Here is an 18876-nt window from a genome sequence, read left to right on the forward strand (position 1 = left end):
ATCTGCTCTAGAGTTGTAATTGTATAATGATATATTTTTTTTCTTCCTTAGGTTCTTGTTTCCTGAACTTCCTGAAGAGGGCAGCACAATTCCTCTCTCTGCTCCTCTGCCAACTGAAAGGAAATCCTTTTGCCCTGGGAAGTCAGATTCCAGATCTGAATCACCAGAGCCAGGGTGAGTGGAGCTGGGTGGAGACGGTGAAGAAAGTGGGTGGGGACCAAGTGATCTTATGCAAAGAATCCCAGGAAAAGTTGTTTTCTCTAGATCTGGGTCCTTCTTTTTAAAATGATATGGTTGGACTTTGTGATCTCTGAGGTTCCTTTTAGGTCTCAAGTTCTGCTAGCCAAACCCCATGAAACTGTAACCACAAATGACTGGGCACAAAGGCTACTGAGCAAAGTAAATCATTCAGCCCCAGGACAGCAGAGAAATCAGCCTTAAAATGGAAACAAAGTGGGCTTTCTGTTAGATTTTGAATTTATGAAAAGAATTCACAGTTGGCCCATGACAAAACTCTGGGGTCATAGGTAAACTTCTCATGTTAACTCCTTATATAAAAGAAGTAATATAACTGCTTCTTCATTCATAATTTCCCATCTTTACTTTCAACTTCTAGAAAATGAAGCTCCCTGTTTGATTCTGCTTTCAATTTTAGGATTAACGCTTCTCCCTCTCCCTCCAATGTTTTGTAGTTACGTGGTAACAGGTTCTGGGTTACTGCTTCCTGTGCTCCTGCCTCGGCTCTACCCACCACTCTTCATGCTTTATGCCCTGGATAATGATCGTGAGGAGGACGTTTACTGGGAATGTGTTCTCCGACTAAATAAGCAGCCAGACGTTGCTCTTTTGGGCTTCCTCGGGGTGCAGAGGTCAGTACAGTAATGGTGAATGGAATCTAATGGTTTTAACTCAAAATGCAGACAGCATTGTTGGGAGTTTTGTACTTTGATATCTAATTGTATACAACGGTAAGTCAAAAATTATCCGTACTCTGGTTATATTAAAACTTCTGTTGGCCATACTGTCTTTTCAGCGCTTTCCATTCAAGGCTACTGTTTCCCTAGTCACTGCTGTGCAGGTGTGAACGTGTTACATACGTTCATTTGTAACTGTGGTGTGAGCAAAAATGGATGCCCCACTTGTGATTTGCACCAAAGAAGAGCAGCGTGCAGCGATTTGTTTTTTGGGTCCGAGGGTGTATGTACCTGGTGCTGTTATTTATTGAAGACTTTGTGCTCAGTATGGAGAAGGTGTTTTGTCGCAAGGAAGTGTGTATGAATGGATAGAGAAGTTCAAGGAAGGTCGCACAAGAGTTAGCCATCAAGGAGCTGGACCCCTGTCAACATCCACAGCTGATGACAACATGGAGCGTACACGTGAAATGATTCTGTCGAATAGATGAGTGACAGTTTTCTGGGATTCTCAAGGGCCAGTACTGGAACGTTATCAGGAAAAAAGGTTCAGCAATCAACAGTGCTCATTACAGTGAGATCCTTATTGAAGAGCTGAAGCCTAAACTTCGGGTTAAATGCAGAGGACTGCTTATCCAAGGGCGTTGTGATCTTGCATGACAATGCATGTCCGTATACTTCTGCCCACACTGTCGACACTCACTCTGCAAAAACTTCGTTTTGAGGTGTTAAAGCATCCTCCCTATAGTCCTGCTCTTGCTCCATTGGACTTTCACCTGTTTGGTCCCCTGAAAGCAGCCCTACAAAGACGAAGATTTACTTCTGATGAATAAGTGAAGACAGCGGTGCATTCGTAGCTCACAGCTCAGCCTAAAACATTTTTTAATGAGAGAATATGAAAGCTTGTTGACAGATGGACAAGGTGTGTTGAAAAGCAAGGAGATTATATCGAAAAATGATGTATTTGTCTTTTCTACAAGTTAATTAAAATAAATTCTACAGCCAGAGTGCGGATAATTTTTGACTCACCCCGCGTATATAATTTGCAGTTTATTTACCTATTACATATCTGTCTTGAGCAAAATAGTGATATTTTAAAATCTTTATTTCTGAGAACTTTTAGACATGAGTTTGAAATCTGATTATTATTCTGAATATATGCAAATAATTTGAGTTATCCTGCCTGATATTTTGCAGTTCTTCAAAGCAAAATACATATATTCATGTTTTCAGAAAGTTAATTGTATTCATTCTTTGGCTTTCTTCTTTCCCTTCTTTTCTTTTCTCTTCCCTGCCTCCCCATCTACAACTTCTAATTTAAAAATTTAGAAATGCCCTTTTTTATTGTAGGATATTGTTTCTTGTTGGTCCAAGGAAATACTAAGTGATTATACTTTCTAGAAGTGTTATGATAAAGCTGATCACTGCAACAGCCAATTATTATATATTTGCACTATCAGAAAAAAGTGAATCAGCCTTAATTGGAAAGTAAATTTTTTCAGTGAAATGGTTTAATAGTAAAAATGAAGGAATTGTGGAATAGTTATTTTAAATGGGGACAGGGAAGTCAATCTAGTCATTAACTGTTTCTAATGGGGATTAACCTACCGTAAGTAACAAGTGGTATTAACAATATATGGATTCCATTGCAGGAAATTTTGGCCAGCGACCTTGTCAGTCCTTGGAGAGAGTAAAAAGGTATAGTGGATTTTAGCTTCCTCAACAAATATGCTGTTACTTGGTGTGGGGGATTCAAGGTAGCAAAACAATTTCCATTTAACTTTGGTAGTGTAGTACTCAAGCATGAATTATTCACTGAAGACCTGCATTCTGCTGTTGGTATCATTTATGTTTATTGTTACTGCAAAAAACCACTTTCCTCTTTGACCTTTATAAATTCTTTTTTTTGCAGGTTTTGCCAACCACTAAAGATGCTTGCTTTGCCTCAGCTGTAGAATGTCTACAGCAGATCAGGTAACCTCTGATTTGTTGAAAATTACAGAAATCAAAGGAGTGGTTCTTCTGTTAAGATCCTGATGAGATCTTGTCTTTACTTAAACTCTAACCCCAGCCCCCAACCCTGCAAGATGGTGTCAAACTGAGCCTGAAGATCAGAAAAACTCTTGAGACATTTTGATACTTTTTACTCTACAAGGCCCTTGCATTTTCAAAAGTGATGGAGAACCTCCCCAGAAATTTGTCTACATAATCATATCTTTAGCCAAATGCAAATTAACCAGACTTCTTACTCAGAGAAAAGCATGTATTAGGAAAATAAGATTGCACGTGGGTAGAAGGAAATGATCTATGACTTAGTGAATTCTTTTATCTGAACCATTGATAGTTGGAGGCTTCTTTCCTCAAAGAACCATAGGATTACAGAGGTCATCCCTTTCAGTGACTCCTTTTGCCTGATGTATCCAACTTAAGGCATATGAGCTCTAAGAGCATCTATTGTCAGACAATTAGTATTAAGTGGCTCTATTAAGAAAACCATAGGATATCTTTTTGTCTTTTTTTTTTTTTTTTTAACAACAGCACAACATTTACCCCGTCAGACAAACTTAAAGTCATCCAGCAGACTTTTGAAGAAATCTCTCAGAGTGTCCTGGCATCACTTCAGGAAGACTTCTTGTGGTCCATGGATGACTTGTTTCCTGTTTTCTTGTATGTGGTGCTACGGGCCAGGTGACCAATCTCTTCTGACTTTAATATCAGTGACGTTATTTTAACAAGTCTGCCGCTTGCTTTTCTGAGCTGATGACAGGAATATGCTCCCCCACTGGGGAAAAAAATCCATTTCTGTTAACCCTTTTCAGTACAGTATTACTTTTTTGTTGAGCTGTTCTTTCTTTTCCCTTCAAATAGATTCAGAAGTAGGATGCACATATAAATGGAAGTAATTCAATATTTTTCTCATTGAGCAGGATTAGGAATTTAGGCTCTGAGGTGCACCTCATCGAGGATCTGATGGACCCATATCTTCAGCATGGGGAACAGGGCATAATGTTCACCACTCTGAAGGTAAAGTATAGGTATTTAATATTTTTTAATGTTAAAATCTCTCTTTCATTTACCATATTATGAATCTGTGATTAACCATTTTCTTTTATGTGAAGCTTTAATGTAATCATTAAGTGCCTTTAGAGCGCATGTTGTTAATATTTTAAAATATGATAATATATTAAAGAAGAGTCAGTTATTCTCAAAATACTAACGCAAATTATTCATTACCCAGTCTTCCTTGTAAATTGATCATTTAAGTTGTTACAAATCCTTATAAATGTAGACCATCTATATAAATGTAACTCTAAAAAAGAAACAGAATTCTCAGTGTCCAAAAAAAAATAGCATTAGAGCCAGTTAATGGAATTAAGGTAAAATGCAGAAGGGGTATGTATGTAATGAATATGAATTGCTTCTTCTCTCTTACCCATGTATTTACTGTAACCAATAGTTTACAGATGAGGTTCTCTGATCTGGGTGCGCTCTAGGGATTGTTGGAAGTCATTTCAGTTCCTGTGTTGATTTTTCTTGGAATTTGATCATTCTGAAGTTTATTGGAAGAATAACAAATAGAAGATGGCAAAAACACTTCTGAAAATAAGGAGAGGCAGAATTGACCCACTATGTCAGTTAGTGAAGTGGTATGAAATTACAGTAATTAAGATAGTGTGTTACTGTCATAGGAACAGCCCCCATATACGCAGTATTATAATAAACATTTCACATACGAAAATGAAATGTCAAACAAAAATGGAAAAGAGAAGAATTATATAATAAATGGTCAAAGTACTGAAAGAGCTTATTAGCAGTTTTGGAGGGGGGGTGGAATCAGGATGGAATCACTCACGTCATAAATTAGAGATGCCTTAGGGTTTAAATATACAAAAAGGGAAAGAGAAGAAAAGACAGGCAAATTGAAATGAGGAAAAACTAGAATTTAAGCAGGTTTCTGGCTTGGGCTAATTGTTTAAACTTTTCAACTCAAATATCATTACCATAAATAATAAACTGAAAAGGGAGAGGACAGCTGGGGAAAATATTGGTTCCCAGTGACTTACATTATTAGTATTTATGTTATATGAAGAACATCTCTCAACATATCACCAGGGAAGGAACGAATTAATATATTTATATATAGGAAAACACTCAACGTCACTGCAGATTTAAAGAAAGTGCCATTTTGTCCCTGCTAAATTAGCAAAAATGTTATAAAATTATACACAGTGCTGGTGGGGTTACAGCGATAGCAGCATTAGTCACAGGTTGCTGGTAAGGGGTCAGAGAGCAGTCACCCTTTTGCAGACAATTGTTATTACCGTTTATATCAATAACATCAAAAATGTTTCTAGGGTTTGAGTAGTCCTGCTCCTGGAGATTTATCCCAAGAAATTAAAGAATGGAATACATCGTATATTATCTGGATGAGATGTTCCTTGTAGTGCAAGTAACTCTCAAACCTGGATAGTTTCAGAATCACTTGGAGTTGCTTCTTAAAAATGGGTTCCTGGAAATTCTGACTCACTGGGTCTGGAATGATGCTTAATCTCAGCCTGTATGTTTATCAGACATGCGAGGTGATTCTGATTGCAGTTGTTTGTGTACCTTATACTGATCATCAGCATATTCTAAATGTCCAGTCAACAGTGGCTTAGCAAATTAAGATATTTCTGCTTAATGAAGAATATTATACAGCTTGTAAAAAAATTTTTTGTCTGTTTTGGAATTAGAGAGAATTTTACAAGATTTTATTTCTACTTATATAACTAGGTAAAATAGACATGGGATAGGGTAAGGGGACTGGAAGAAAACGAGAAAATGAAAGCAACTGATTTTGTTGAGCTGTTAGTATTAATAAAGGATTTCCTTTTTTAGTCCCATGTACTTTGTTATATTTATGTAATTTGTTTTAAAGTAAATTTTAAATGGTTTTGAACTTTTTTTCAGGCATGTTACTACCAGATCCAGCGTGAGAAGCTTAACTAGGCTGCATAACAGCTTGACAACTGGATTATCCATTCAGAGTGTTTTAGCACCATCTGGCGTCTTCCTGTAATGGCAAAAGAGAACAGCGTTGAAATTAGGACATTGTATATTTTGGTTGTTATTTCTGAGCCTTGCTAATGCTCTGAGCCCAGAATAAAAGACTGTATAGTTTAAAGGGAGAATTAAAAAGGAGGTAGAAACCAGATTAGACCAGTCCCTGTGTTAAATTCCCCAGTTACCATACATCTGCTGTTGGAGAAAAGGATATCCTTTCCTACAGTAAAGAGTATGCCAGTTCATGAAGTTGTAAGAAAAAGCTCTCAGTATAGCTTCTTACATTAAAGAGGTTGATGAATATTTTTGAGTTTCTGGTTTGCCTGCAGTTATCCCTGACCCCTTTGCAAGGAGCAGATTGTACTTGAAACTATAGTAGCCACACTATGCCTTCCAAAATTCCTTGCAATCATGTGTGCACCGTGCTTCTTTGCTGAGGGAGGGGAAAGAGGAACTTTTAAACTGCAGTTTTAACTTTTTCTAAGCTTTTCCACCAGGGTATTCATGATGGGAGAGGTTCTGTGCAGTTACTGCTACCACACCCTGACCCCAAACGTGGAGCACATCCAAATAGGAGTCTTCTGCCTCCTGACTAGAAAGGACATAGGAATTTTGTTCTTGGATTCCTTACAGTGCTACAGAGTGAATACACTGTAATTCAGACACTGACTCTGAGCTGCTACAGAACCTCATTCATCCACGTGCAAACGCTGTATTCCCGGGCCTGTGAATGAGAGCCTGAAGAGCTTTTGCATGCAGACTGTGTTTTGGAGCGGGACTAGAGACCGGAAAATACAGAAGCAGAGAACTGCATCCATCCTTGACCTAGTGTTGTAGTTCTTCCCTGTACCTTGCACTGAACTCAAAGAGAGGAAGGAAAAGGAAACTCGCTTTTGGCTTTTCCCATCTCAAAAGTGTCGTGACACCTCAACCTTTTAGTGTTTTGCTTTTTGCTTTTTTTTTTTTAATGTCCTATTGTAAGTGATTGGTTTACACTGTACAAGTAACACTAATAGCTGTTTTGGATAACATAGGTGCTCTTCCCCATCTCATACATACCAGGGTGAGCATACGGAGTGTCCTCCTCCTGCTTTATGTTCACATCTGCAGATGTTAATTGATTTTGGAAAAGGATCATGGTTTCTGCTCTACTTTATAATCAAGACAAGTGTTTATTAAAATACTGTTTTGGAATGTTGGCTGTAATGTAACAGCAATTTTCATAATAAAAGACGTCCATATTTATGAGGTTGTTTTATGATTGCAAAAGAAATGACACAGGGCAACCAAAAATTTAAAAGAAATCCAAGTTTAGTTTTTTGGGGAAGGAGGGTTTGCCTGCATTTTAACCCATGCCTCTTTATACGGCCTGAGAAATCCCATTGGGGTTTTAGAGATCTCTCTCTTTAAAATAAACATAAACTTATATCACCTTTGCTGACAAAGAACAAATTAACTTTCTGACCCAAATAAACTGAGGACAAGGGTCTTAAAAGAAATGGTACTGTTGTTTCTTTGAATAAAAGACATTTTGTTAGTTGCAGGTTAATTTTTTTTCCTCCTAAACAAATTCGGGGAAGGGAAAACAGAAGATTAAAATTCTAGCTAGAAATGTTAAGCGTTAGTTAATTATATACCAGTTGTAATGTCTTCTCAAGGGGCATTTACCAGAATGTGCCTGTGCATTATTGGAAAGGGACCAACACTTAAAGCTTAGTTTATGTTAAACACTTTACATTTCCATTAGGAATTGTTTTGATTTTCGAATAAACAGAAGTTCCACATTTGGCTAGTAAAGGCAAATTTACTGAATATCTTTGACATTCAGTAAATGTGGAAGAGCCAGGGGTAATTGTGGAAATTAACAAAGAAAAACTTGAAACCCACTGAAAAGTTCTCCAGTGATGGTAGGCTATCTCAATTCTAAGAGAAACATCCTTTTCTGGGAGTCTTGAAATCAACTGTCCCAATACTTGACTCTTCATACTGTATTTATACTTTTCAGAAAGCATATTAAAACTATAAATTTTTAATTCCCTTGGGGGAAAACCTGTAAGTCACCAAGCCAATGCCTGCAAATAGAAATACCTAGCACTCATGCAGCAGCTTACATAGGTCTTACACATGCATGGTGAATGCCCACAGCCCAGTAGGGCAGGTATTAACCTCATTGATTTTGCAGACAAGGAGAGACTGATTTGCTGTTAGAACTGGAACTCCAACCTGGAACTTCCCTACTCTAAATCCAGTGCTCTTTCCTACTACAGCTGCCAGAGATGTAATTTCATAGCATGGGTTAAGCATTAAAAGTTCATAAAGTAAAAAACGATTTGAAAATGAAAATTTTTAATAAAAGTAAATGCTTTTGTTAAAACACACTGTGCTCAAAACAGCCACTAATGTATCACATTCTCAGCTTGTGTTTTCATCTACAACTGAGAGCAAAGGAATGCCATATGTCTAATTTAGGATAAAAGGGCTGATAAACTTTTAACAGTTGCCATTTGGTCTTTACCCTTTGTCTTGCTGTCAGCTGTACCCTTTCTCTCCTTCTGCTTCCAAAATGTTCTTCCTACTGTTACCTCCCTGCAATATAAAATTTTCAAAAAAGAAGTAGCTCCCATCTGAGATAGAGAATATGGACTCTTAGGTTCAGAACAGAAACTTGGTAGGGGACCTTCCAGAAGGAAGTCTTTTATAGGTCTCATTATTACTGGCTGAAGAGTCTTCCATTGTTTCCTTACCACAGTGTGAGAAAATAAGGTTAATAGATCAGCTTACTCTCAGGTATCAGTTTTTCCTTAGATTAAAATAAAAATGTTATTGTCTGTTATGGGGTGTCTTAACCTGAAATAGTCAACAAAAATATTCCTCTTTCTTGGTGTTAACTATGTGCTGGCAATCAGAAAATACTAAAGTGAAGGTTTGAAATGATATAAATTAGACTTTTCAGTGCAAGAAATACTTAGGAAGATTTGTGACAGGGGAGGCTTAAGAGTAATTTAGTGGTTAGGCTGGGTAGGTTTCTGTGGATTAAATCAAAGAGGATGTGCAGAGATTTTATCCAGAACAGCGAGGTGACTTTGGTAGCCCACTGGTACTTTCTGCTAAAGCTTTTCTCTGGATAGGAGCAGCATTGCATGTTTGCAGTTTTGCAGGTAAGAGACCCAGCCAAATAATCCCCAGTTACCAGGAAGATCTATAAATGTCTGCCCTTCTGTCAGTCTTTAAGAGCTAAAAATAAAATGATGGATATTCTAATGCTTTAGCTTCATCGAATCCCAAGTAATATGGAGAATTTTGTGATTTTGAAAGAACAGATTTTGCTGTGAGAAACCATTTCTTAAGTATGGAATAGTAGGTTGCCAGGAGACTGAGTAAAACTGAGCATTTGTCTTATTCCTAATCAATAGCATTTTGACCCAGAGGAAGCCAGCCGTTTTTGTACAGGCCGTTTCTCATCAAGTTTTCAAGTGCTTTTTCAGGCTTTGTCTAGTAGAAAGCATTGTTTCAAAAAATGAGCATAATACAGGTAAGGAGTGTGGCATTTAATAGTAATCACTATATTTTTAAGCTTATAGAAATATTGATTTTTTTTACAGACCAGAGGTAATCTTAAATGACCATTTATCATACCACTGTCACCTTTTAAATACAATATTCTATCTTAAACATAAAAAATGCTTACAAAGTGGAATCACCCTGCATATATACTGACTGTTAGCAGTCTTCTAGAAATATTGATTTCTAAAGTAACACTTAGGACAAATTCCTTAGGTTTCACTAACACTAACGCAGCTTCTAAGCTAATGAGAAGAACTGGCCATGCTTCCTGTGTTAGTTCAGAATTGCATATGGTAGACTATTATTTACAGTCTCAATCAAGAACTCTTGCTTTTAAGACAGCAGAAATAGCTAAGTCTCAACTGACAATGATGAAAAGGCAGGCAAGGAAGGGACACCACAGTCTTTTGCCAGGGACTAGCATGTTTCAGGACTAAATATGGAAACAAAAGAGGAAAACTTTTTATTTTACTACTTGTGAAATCTGCTGAATACCCCATTGAGTGTCAGATTCCTTATCTGTAAAATGATTGCCTCCAAGATCTGTCAGCCCCGATTTCCAAGTTTGATGGGGAAGGAGGTTGGAGTCAATATAACCAGGCTGAGGAGGAGAAGAAGGCACAGGCCTCCCGAGTCCAGCCGCTCCAGCCTCAGTACTGATGTCCCAGCTCCCTTTGGGCTCCCTGGGGAGGTGTCAGCCTTTTACTGCACATCTGGCCTCCCGCTTTTCTGCCCCTTCCCTAAACAACTGCGAATAGAGGGCTTGCTCTGACCCGAGCACCGTTACACGTGCTGAGGCTTCAGCAGTGAACAGGCAAGCAAGGAGCCGTTCTCCAAACCCAACCCACACGGGAGCAGGACACTGAATGTGTTAGTGGGTAAGGGAAGGAGGGAAAACCATTTCCTGAGGTTTCCTTCTATGAATTTTTGTCATAGCTTGAGCCAATACCAGGGACTGGTATAACAGTGCTTAAATATATAACCAGAGCTTATATAACAGGACTTTATTTCTCATAGTTCTGGAGGGTGGAAGTCTGAGATCACAGTACCAGCCTGGTTGGCTTCTGGTGAGGTCCCTCTTCCCAGCTTGAAGATATCCCCCTTCTGGCTGTGTCCTCACACGGCAGAGAGATTAAGAGAACAAGCTCTGCGGTGTCTCTTCTTATAAGGGCACTAATGCCAGAGCCCCAGCATCATGACCTCATCTAAACCTAATTACCTCCCAAAGGCCCCATCTCCAAATCTTACCGTTCACATTGAGGGGTTAGGGCTTCAACATATGAATTTGGAGGGAATGCAATTCAGTTCATAGCACATTTGTCACAGGAACCTGAGGACAACTGTTTTCAGAATTCACCTAAATTGTGGAGATGCAAATTACTGTTAATGCCTCAATAGCTTTGAAACGTTTAGCCAAAGTATACTTTCTGAGTACATGAATTAGTTATCTCTAATTCATGTACTCAACAGTTAGCTCTGTTGGTTGGCTGTAGATTTATTAGAAGTTACTTTAATAAGTAGAATTCACTATAGAAACCACAGTCTATTTGTAAATTTCTCTCACAGTTTCATCTCAGGAATCTACAGTCTCTATTGCCTCCATCTGCTGCATGGATAGGCCTGGTTGGGCACACTGTCATCTGGGCATTAAATATGGAAGAACTGCAGTCCACCTATGATGCACACATAGCATCATTGTTTAGTTTGTGCTGCCTCACCAAGAACATATGATCCGTGAGAAGCATTTTAAGAAGTTGCCTGAATATGATGGCTTGGTGCCAGACTCATCTGTTTGTTCTAACTTTTGTCTCACAGATGCTCCATCTCCCTTTTCAAACCCTACCTTGGAAGTGCTCCCCTCCAGGGAGGAAGATGAGTCATATGTGCAACTGTTGTGCTAAACAATTCAATAGCGACTCAAAAACAGGAATGTAGGGAAACGGCAGAGTTTAAACTGCCTCGGTTGGGGCTGGGTAGGGTGGGTGGTGGTGGGCAAGGCAAAAGCTTATGATGTCAAGTTTGGGCAGAATCCAGCAAACTAGAATACGTCTGTGCGACTGGAAAAGAATGTGTACGGGAAGGTTGTCTAAAATTTCATAGCAGCTTTCTGTGTTGCTCTTCTCACTGCCTTAGAATTGAGGCAACATAATAATCTGTCTTTTTCTAGATAGCGTCCCTGATTCAACCCCACAATCTGTCTAGATTTCACATAGTGTTTCTCAGCCTTATCAGATTCAATACCCAAGGCTTTAACTAGTAATATGAAATGCTCCTTTTCAAAAATCCTGATTTATCCTTTATTATCCTGCTGTAACAAATGCTGTCTGTGCCCTGCCTATATCCCCATTGGTCCTTACTCTTTTGGTGCACTCAGGACCAACTTCCACATTTCAGCACTCTGCACATGTAGCAGGCTGGAAGGGCTGGAAGTAATGCTCTCTGGGCAAAGCCCTCGACCAATGTCTGGAAGCGTTGGTGTCTAAACATCCCCACCCCCTTGTTCCTTGTTCTTCCAGGGATTACGTTCCACAGGGCCCAGAGTAGCTGCATGCTTAATAAACTTTTTTACTGGCTTTTTTCCCTTGCCCTGCCTTAATGCCCCACACCCCTACCAGTATTCCAGATCACTTTCCAAGCAAATCACCCCACTAGAATCCTTGCTCTGTGTCTAATTCAGGGGGAACCCAGACTAAAGACACTAAATTACACAAACTCCAAAAAAATCCACATATAGATGCCCTAGTATTAATAAAAAAGAGAAATTAAATAAATGTAGTTGATAAGACATTGTCTGTTTCAATATGTAAATATGGGATATCACTATACCAAAAGATATAATGAAGTAACACGTTTTCACCTATAAAAGAATTCTCCAGTGATGCAGCAGTTTTGAATGCAGACACAGATACAACCACAGCCCTGTGTGTTGTAGTGATGTGTTATGTACTGTGAGCAGCTTTACCATTAATGATTTTCTGAAGTGGTGAACCCGATAGAATCTAAGCTAAACAAAGTAAATTCATTCCTCAATTATGATAGTAGCATTCCAGAAAATTCAATGTATATTAAAACTGTGCAAAATATTTTGTGTTCATATGTAAAGAGAAGTTGAGTTCTGGGGTCAGATAAGTATAAGGTTTTTTTTTGTTTCTGTTTTTTGGGTTTTTTGTTTGTTTGTTTTCTCAGCGATGTGAAAGTCCAGTGGGAAATTTGAAAGTTTACAGGGCCTGAGGTGATTTCTCATTGTGTAGGGCAACTTCTGTCAAAATTCCTCAAAGAGCAGTGAGCATGTCCCCTTTGCCCTTGTTTTCTTAATCCCCGTCCTGCTGGCTGAAATATAGAAGTGATGGCTGGAGCTCCAGCCACCATCTTGGAGCAGGAAGGTAAGAGCCACACCATACCCCAAGGGGGCAGAGCTGTGAGGGGAAGGAGCCTATTCTCTGAGAATTTCATGGAGCAGGGCTGCCCTACTAGCCCTTTTTTGTCTCTACCTCTGGACTTTTACATGAGCAAGATATAAACTTCTACTCTGTTAAGCCACTATTATTCTGGGTTTCTGTTTCTTGAAACTAAACCTCCTTAAAGTAACATACAAAATAAACTACAAGAGTATCTTCAGCAGTAACTTATAACTTTTGCAACTGTGATTAGTGCCTGATTGATGGTGAAATCAACTAGGCAAAGAGGTGGAAAATAAACAAAGCTAACATTATTTGTCACTTGTTTGAAAAAAAGGGGGAATAGAAGGAATGTTTCATGAAATAGTAGTTTTCTCACTCACTCAGCTGGTGATGGTTAATTTAGAGAGGAGGCACCACAGGGCAACACTGTTTTATTTGATGTGGATCCTGGTGTGTATGTAGCACAGTGCCTGACTTGCTCAATACATGCTGTTGAAAATATATGCCTATATATGTACTAAGAGCTGCGGGGCCAGCATGATTGAGGGAGCTGTGTGCTGTCTGTCTGCTCCCTAGCTCTGAATTCCTTCTGCAAGCTTGGGCAGGGAGCATGATACAGTCAGACAAAGGAGCAGACCTGCCAGACAAAAAGGACAAGAAGGACGAGAAGCTCTCTATGGGAACCAATCCAGAGAATGGTACGTGGTGCCAGATTCCTTTTCTAGATCAGAAAGTCCTTTTAATATCACTCTGAATATGTGATGCAATTTAGGTGCAGAAATTCTGATTTATGGTGATTCCTGTAAGGAATTTGTCATACACTTCGAAGTGCCCTATTGCATCTATTAGTGATAAGTCTTAAGCAATTTTCAAGGCAGGAAGGAAAGAAATTGACACAATAGATTCAGAATCTCTTTTTTTCCTACTCAACAAGGTTTTACTTTGACTTAGAACTTCACAACTTGTTCACATTCAGATTATCACTGCGACAAATAGGATGTCTATGAAAATACTTATAAAAGCAACCAAGTATTTATTAAATTCTGTCCAGTCCCTTTAATAGTGGAATCCTGAGATTTGTATTAAAAGCCTATTGCAAGATTTTTTTCAGTAAGAATTTTCATAAAGGGTAAATACACAAGGCTGCATGTTTAAAGAAGAAGAATCCAGAAAACAACTAGATCATTTTGGAATAAACCAGAGGCTGTTAAGATTAGGGAAAAGAAAGCAATATTGCTCTCAAAAAATCATTCGTATACTATGATCTATTATTTCATCTAATGCTAGCAACAGCCCTACGGGGAAGCTAACATAGTCTCATTTTGCCACAAGGAAAGTAGGTTCCAGATGGTTGGTTTTCTGAAGTTCACACAGTAACTGATAGAACAGGGATAGAAGGCAGATTTTTTTTGCCTTCAATCCAGTGTCCTCCCCTCGCCTCCTGAGCCCCTGGCACCTCCCAGCTGTCTGAATTGTCCTTTACATTTTCACCTGCCTTCTTTCCACCGCACCCATCACCCCACCTCTGCCTTCACCCGTTTCTAGGTATCTCCCAAATCCTGAGGCTTGTGCTGCAAGAGCTGAGTCTGTTCTACAGCCGAGATGTGAATGGAGTGTGTCTCCTGTACGACCTCCTCCACGCCCCGTGGCTGCAGGCCCTGCTCAAGGTGAGAGCTCCGTTGCTTGGAAGCTTTAGCCTGGGGAGCAGGACCTACTCTTCCAACAGCGTTGCTTGTCAGTTGGCAGGACATTTCAACCGGGAGAACGTTCAGAGGAGAGCTACACGACCTTAGGAAGGAGTTTACCTGGGTAGAAAAGAATGCGGCAGCGCATCTCTTTTCTGCCCCCAACTCCCTTGCTTCCAGAGGCCCCCGGGGTGGCAAAGCAGCCACTGCCCACGGCCATCGGCAGCGCCTTCGCAGCCCTTGGTCCTTGAGGCCCACTCAGGACAAGTAAAAATGCTTTAAAAAGTCATCCCTCTTTGTTTGCATAAATGAGGACGTGATATGTGTACCGTGCTAGTCAGGTATCTTCAGTTTTTCTTACTCTGAAGATCTCTTCTTTTGTTAAATTGGGCTAAAATTTCATGCACAATACAATAGCGTCTGACTATAATTTTGTTCTTCTGAACAAATGTTATTATTAAGAAAGATCCTTTTGAAGTTATTTTTTGGGGATGTGTTTCCTTCACTTAAGTGAAATGTGGTCAGCCTTAAGATGCACGTGAATACTATATTCTTTAAAATAAAAAAGTGTCAACGAACTTAGCATGAGCACAGAGGTACTCCTCACAGCGCTGGTTTTAAAACGCCTGATTTCTTTATCCATTCATCCGTTGTTGGACACAGGCTTTTTCCCATGTCTTGGCTATTGTGAATAAAGCTTCAGTGAACATGGGGTGCAGATATCTTTTTGAGGTAGTGATTTTATTTCATTATCACTGTATACTCAGAAGTGGGAGGCCCAGTGGAATATTATTCAGCCATAAAAAGGAGGGAAATCCTCCCTTTTAGAACAGCATGGGTGGGCCTCAGGACATCATGCTAAGTGAAATGTCAGAGAAAGACAGATCCTGTGTGATCTTGCTTGCATGTGGAATCTAAAAATGGGGAACTCATAGAAGCTGAGAGAATGGTGGTTGCCAGGGGCTAGGGAGAGGGGAAATGGGGAGATGTTGGTCAAAGGGTACAGACTTCCAAGTATAAGACAAATAATTCTGGGGATCAAATGTACAGCATGGTGACTATATTTAACAATATTGTATTACGTACTTGAAACTTGCTGAGAGAATAGATCTTAAATGTTATCACGGCACACACACAAGGTGGTAATTCTGTGAAGTGATGGAGGTGTTAACTAACCTTATGGTGGTTATTTTGCAACATACATGTGTATCAAATCAACATGTTATACACCTTAAATTTACACAATGTTCTATCTCAATTCTATCTCAATAAAACTCTGGGGGGAAACTACCTGCTTTCTACCAGGCGCTTTTTCCTCCTTGGCAGCGGATCCAGGGGTTCAAATGCCACGAAAGGCATTGCCCTTGCTACCACCGGGGCGCTGCCTGTGCTTTGTAGTCCCTGCATCAACCCATCAGCCTTAATTGCTTCCAGTAAACTCGAGCTTGGGCACTGAGGTGGAGCAGGGAAGCCCTGTCACCCCAGATCCGGATGGAGAAAGACAGCACTGAGCTGGCCTCCTGGACTCCATTTCTCCATCTGTAAGAGAAACTAGATTTATAAAATAAGTTAAGGTCTGCACTGCAGAGCTAGGCAGACCTTGGTGTTCTTAGCCCAAACCTAGATCCTGGTATGGAAAACAATTCCTAAGGGTCAACAAAGACAAAGTTGGAATGTTTATAAGCGAACTTTTACTGGAGAATTCAGGGAGGAAAGGAAACAAAACATAAGCACAAAGTACAAATAACCACGTATAGTGTGGTCGGCCTCTCATTCAGATCCACTGGTGAATCTGAGCCCAGAGCCCATGCCCTACGCAGCTACCCAGCCTGGAAGTTCCCACAGGTCTCTGGCTTCAAATCCTTATTGGCCTTAAGCCTGGAAAACCCAGGCTTACCTAACTTAACGAGAGTACAAGTTTGAGTTTCTTTACATCAATGATATTGGTTGGAGAAGATCAGTTTCCAGTGGCAGCGAATAGTTAAGCCTCTGAAGCTTTAGAGACGCCCGTCTCGAGTTCGCTTCGCTTGGGCACCTGGAGACACCTTATTAAAGGCCACCACGCATGCTACCCAGCCGTCGGCGCCGTTGCCCAGGCTGCTTCCCCCACCAGGCGCGCCTCCCCACAGTACCTCATTCTCCCCTCCTTGCCCCTCTGCAGGTCTATGACTGCCTCCAGGAGTTCAAAGAAAAGAAGCTCGTTCCTGCCACACCCCATGTCCAGGCATTATCCTACGAGGTGAGGTGATTTTTCATCCAGAGAATAGTAGAGCTTTAACGTGAAACCATTTTACTCACAGTGCTAGTTTAAGTGCTCTAATGGAAAAGTTTCATTGATGATTATGCATCTAATAATTGTTTCTAATCGAGCTTTAATAGAAGGAGGAAAATTGGCCTGCTGTCTCCCCAAATTAAAACCAACAAAACACATTTTTGGCATGTGTCCATTTCCCTCTTTCCCCCTAAACCATGGACTTAATTACCCCATGGAAACAGGGTAATGTTGTCCTGCTAATGACCCGGATTTCACATCTCTAGCCTGGGCTCCTTCCCTGCACTGCAGACTCTATCTTCTGCCTCCTCCCCATCTTTCTGAGATGTCTAATGGACCCCGCAAACTTAACATGTCCCAAAGTGAGCCCTGATCATCCCTATCCAAAAGTCACTCCTCTACCAGCCTTTTCTGTCTCACTAAGGACATCTTTGTTCTTACAGTACCCAAGCCAAAATCTTTGGGGTCATATTGCCTTTCTCTCACACCCAACCCTGTCAGCTCTAGTTTCAAAATCTATTGAGAATCTCACTGCCTCTGCTGTGCCACCTAATATAAGCCATCATCGTCTCCTACATGGATAACTGCGATGTAGCCTCCTACCTGGTCTCCCACTTGCACTCTTGCTCCACTATGGCCTATCCCCATCATGGCAGCCAAAGAGATTCTGATTAAAGAGGAGGCAAATCATGTCACTTCCCTGCTCAAACTCTTCCTACAACTTCTCATCTCGGAGTAAACTTCAAAGTTCTAACGTAGCCAAATATAATGTGGCCCCTGTTACCTCTTTGATGTCGTACTCACTGCTCTCTCCCTATTCACTCTGCTCCAGGCAGATGAACCCCTTGTGGATGTTTGAACCGGACATGCTCCTGCCGCAGGCCCTTGGCATTTGCGAGTCCCTATGTCAGTAATGCCTTTGCCCTTACAGCCACGTGATTTGCTTCCTCATCTCCTTCCAGTCTCCACTCAAATGTCACCTCACCAAGGCTTTCCCTGGTCACCCCATCTAAAACTGCAATCCCCTATCCTCCTCCCTCTTTCATTTTTCTTCTTAACTCTTTTCGTCGCCAAGCTATCTCTTTTACTTATATATTTTATTTATTGTCTGTGGCTCCTCAAAAGAATGTAAACTCCATGAGGCCAGGGAATTTTGTCTGCCTATTCAGCGCTGTGTTTGCAATCTCTGAAAACAGTGCCTAGCACACAGTAGATGTTCAGTACATATTTGTTGAATGGATGCATAAATATGATCCATTTTGTTTCTATTTATTGTCCAAACCATATGAAAAGAAACAAAACAAAACAAAAAAACTTCTAACCTCAACTCCGGTAATCAACAGCTTGAACTTTTCTCAGCTGTCCACAGGGAAACACACACACTGATGTTTTATTCAGTTGTAACCCCAGCGAGTGGAGGTGAAGCTTGCTTGCTACACTGCTTGTTTTCCTTTGACACTATGTGATGGTGCTTGACTGCTGAAGATTCACAGAGCTGGTTAAAGTCTTGAAAGGTCTTATGTCCCATCAGAAAGCAGGTCTACGCCTACACCAAAGCAAAGACATCAGCATTTAGTCTGTCTAGCACTTTTTTGTTGCAACAGACATTAAAGTTGCTAATCAAATAAACCCTAAAATACAAATTACTATTTCATTTTCTAGTTGGAGAATGGAACATCCCATGGGATTTAGCTACCTGGCTTCCCTGAGCCTGTACTTAAGATACCTTAACTTGTCCGTAAAGCGTTCACATTAGCAAACAGCCATTTTAGAGACACTAGAGGGATATTGCCTTGGCACATGTGATATTACAAGATTATGTGAGCTCTTCCTCCAAGCCTGTGATGTGCCAGGATGGGGTTGAGATCTACCCCGAATCTTGGATTCTAGCTGCTGTGATGGAGTTTAATAAATAAGGAAAGATTCTAAGCCCTGACTTTAAAGATGAAAAAGAAGTCTTCAGTAACAGCTTTTCTCAGGTCAATATCATGTCAATATAG

The 18876-nt window shown here is 40.2% G+C and overlaps 2 protein-coding genes across 4 annotated transcripts in view; both read left to right on the forward strand.

The window, feature by feature from the left end:
* Positions 1-7430, forward strand: part of ALS2 (alsin Rho guanine nucleotide exchange factor ALS2) — an 82855-nt gene extending 75425 nt beyond the window's left edge. For 2 of the 3 annotated variants that reach the window (XM_057745663.1, XM_057745664.1), the window contains exons 28-34: positions 52-174; positions 693-869; positions 2564-2609; positions 2824-2885; positions 3450-3599; positions 3839-3935; positions 5862-7430. In XM_057745663.1, coding sequence (XP_057601646.1) covers positions 52-174; positions 693-869; positions 2564-2609; positions 2824-2885; positions 3450-3599; positions 3839-3935; positions 5862-5900 — 694 coding nt within the window. In that variant the 3' untranslated portion in view covers positions 5901-7430. Of the gene's footprint in view, positions 1-51; positions 175-692; positions 870-2563; positions 2610-2823; positions 2886-3449; positions 3600-3838; positions 3936-5861 lie in introns of those variants that run through there. The other variant, XR_009055104.1, reaches the window with a different exon arrangement.
* A 5893-nt stretch (positions 7431-13323) lies between these two features.
* Positions 13324-18876, forward strand: part of MPP4 (MAGUK p55 scaffold protein 4) — a 37616-nt gene continuing 32063 nt past the window's right edge. Inside the window, exons 1-3 of the mRNA XM_057746568.1 lie at positions 13324-13617; positions 14465-14586; positions 16766-16843. Of these exons, the coding sequence (XP_057602551.1) occupies positions 13530-13617; positions 14465-14586; positions 16766-16843 (288 nt within the window). The 5' untranslated portion in view covers positions 13324-13529. The remainder of the gene's footprint in view (positions 13618-14464; positions 14587-16765; positions 16844-18876) is intronic.

Source organism: Hippopotamus amphibius, chromosome 8 (assembly GCF_030028045.1).
Source record: "Hippopotamus amphibius kiboko isolate mHipAmp2 chromosome 8, mHipAmp2.hap2, whole genome shotgun sequence".
Classification (NCBI taxonomy): domain Eukaryota; kingdom Metazoa; phylum Chordata; class Mammalia; order Artiodactyla; family Hippopotamidae; genus Hippopotamus; species Hippopotamus amphibius.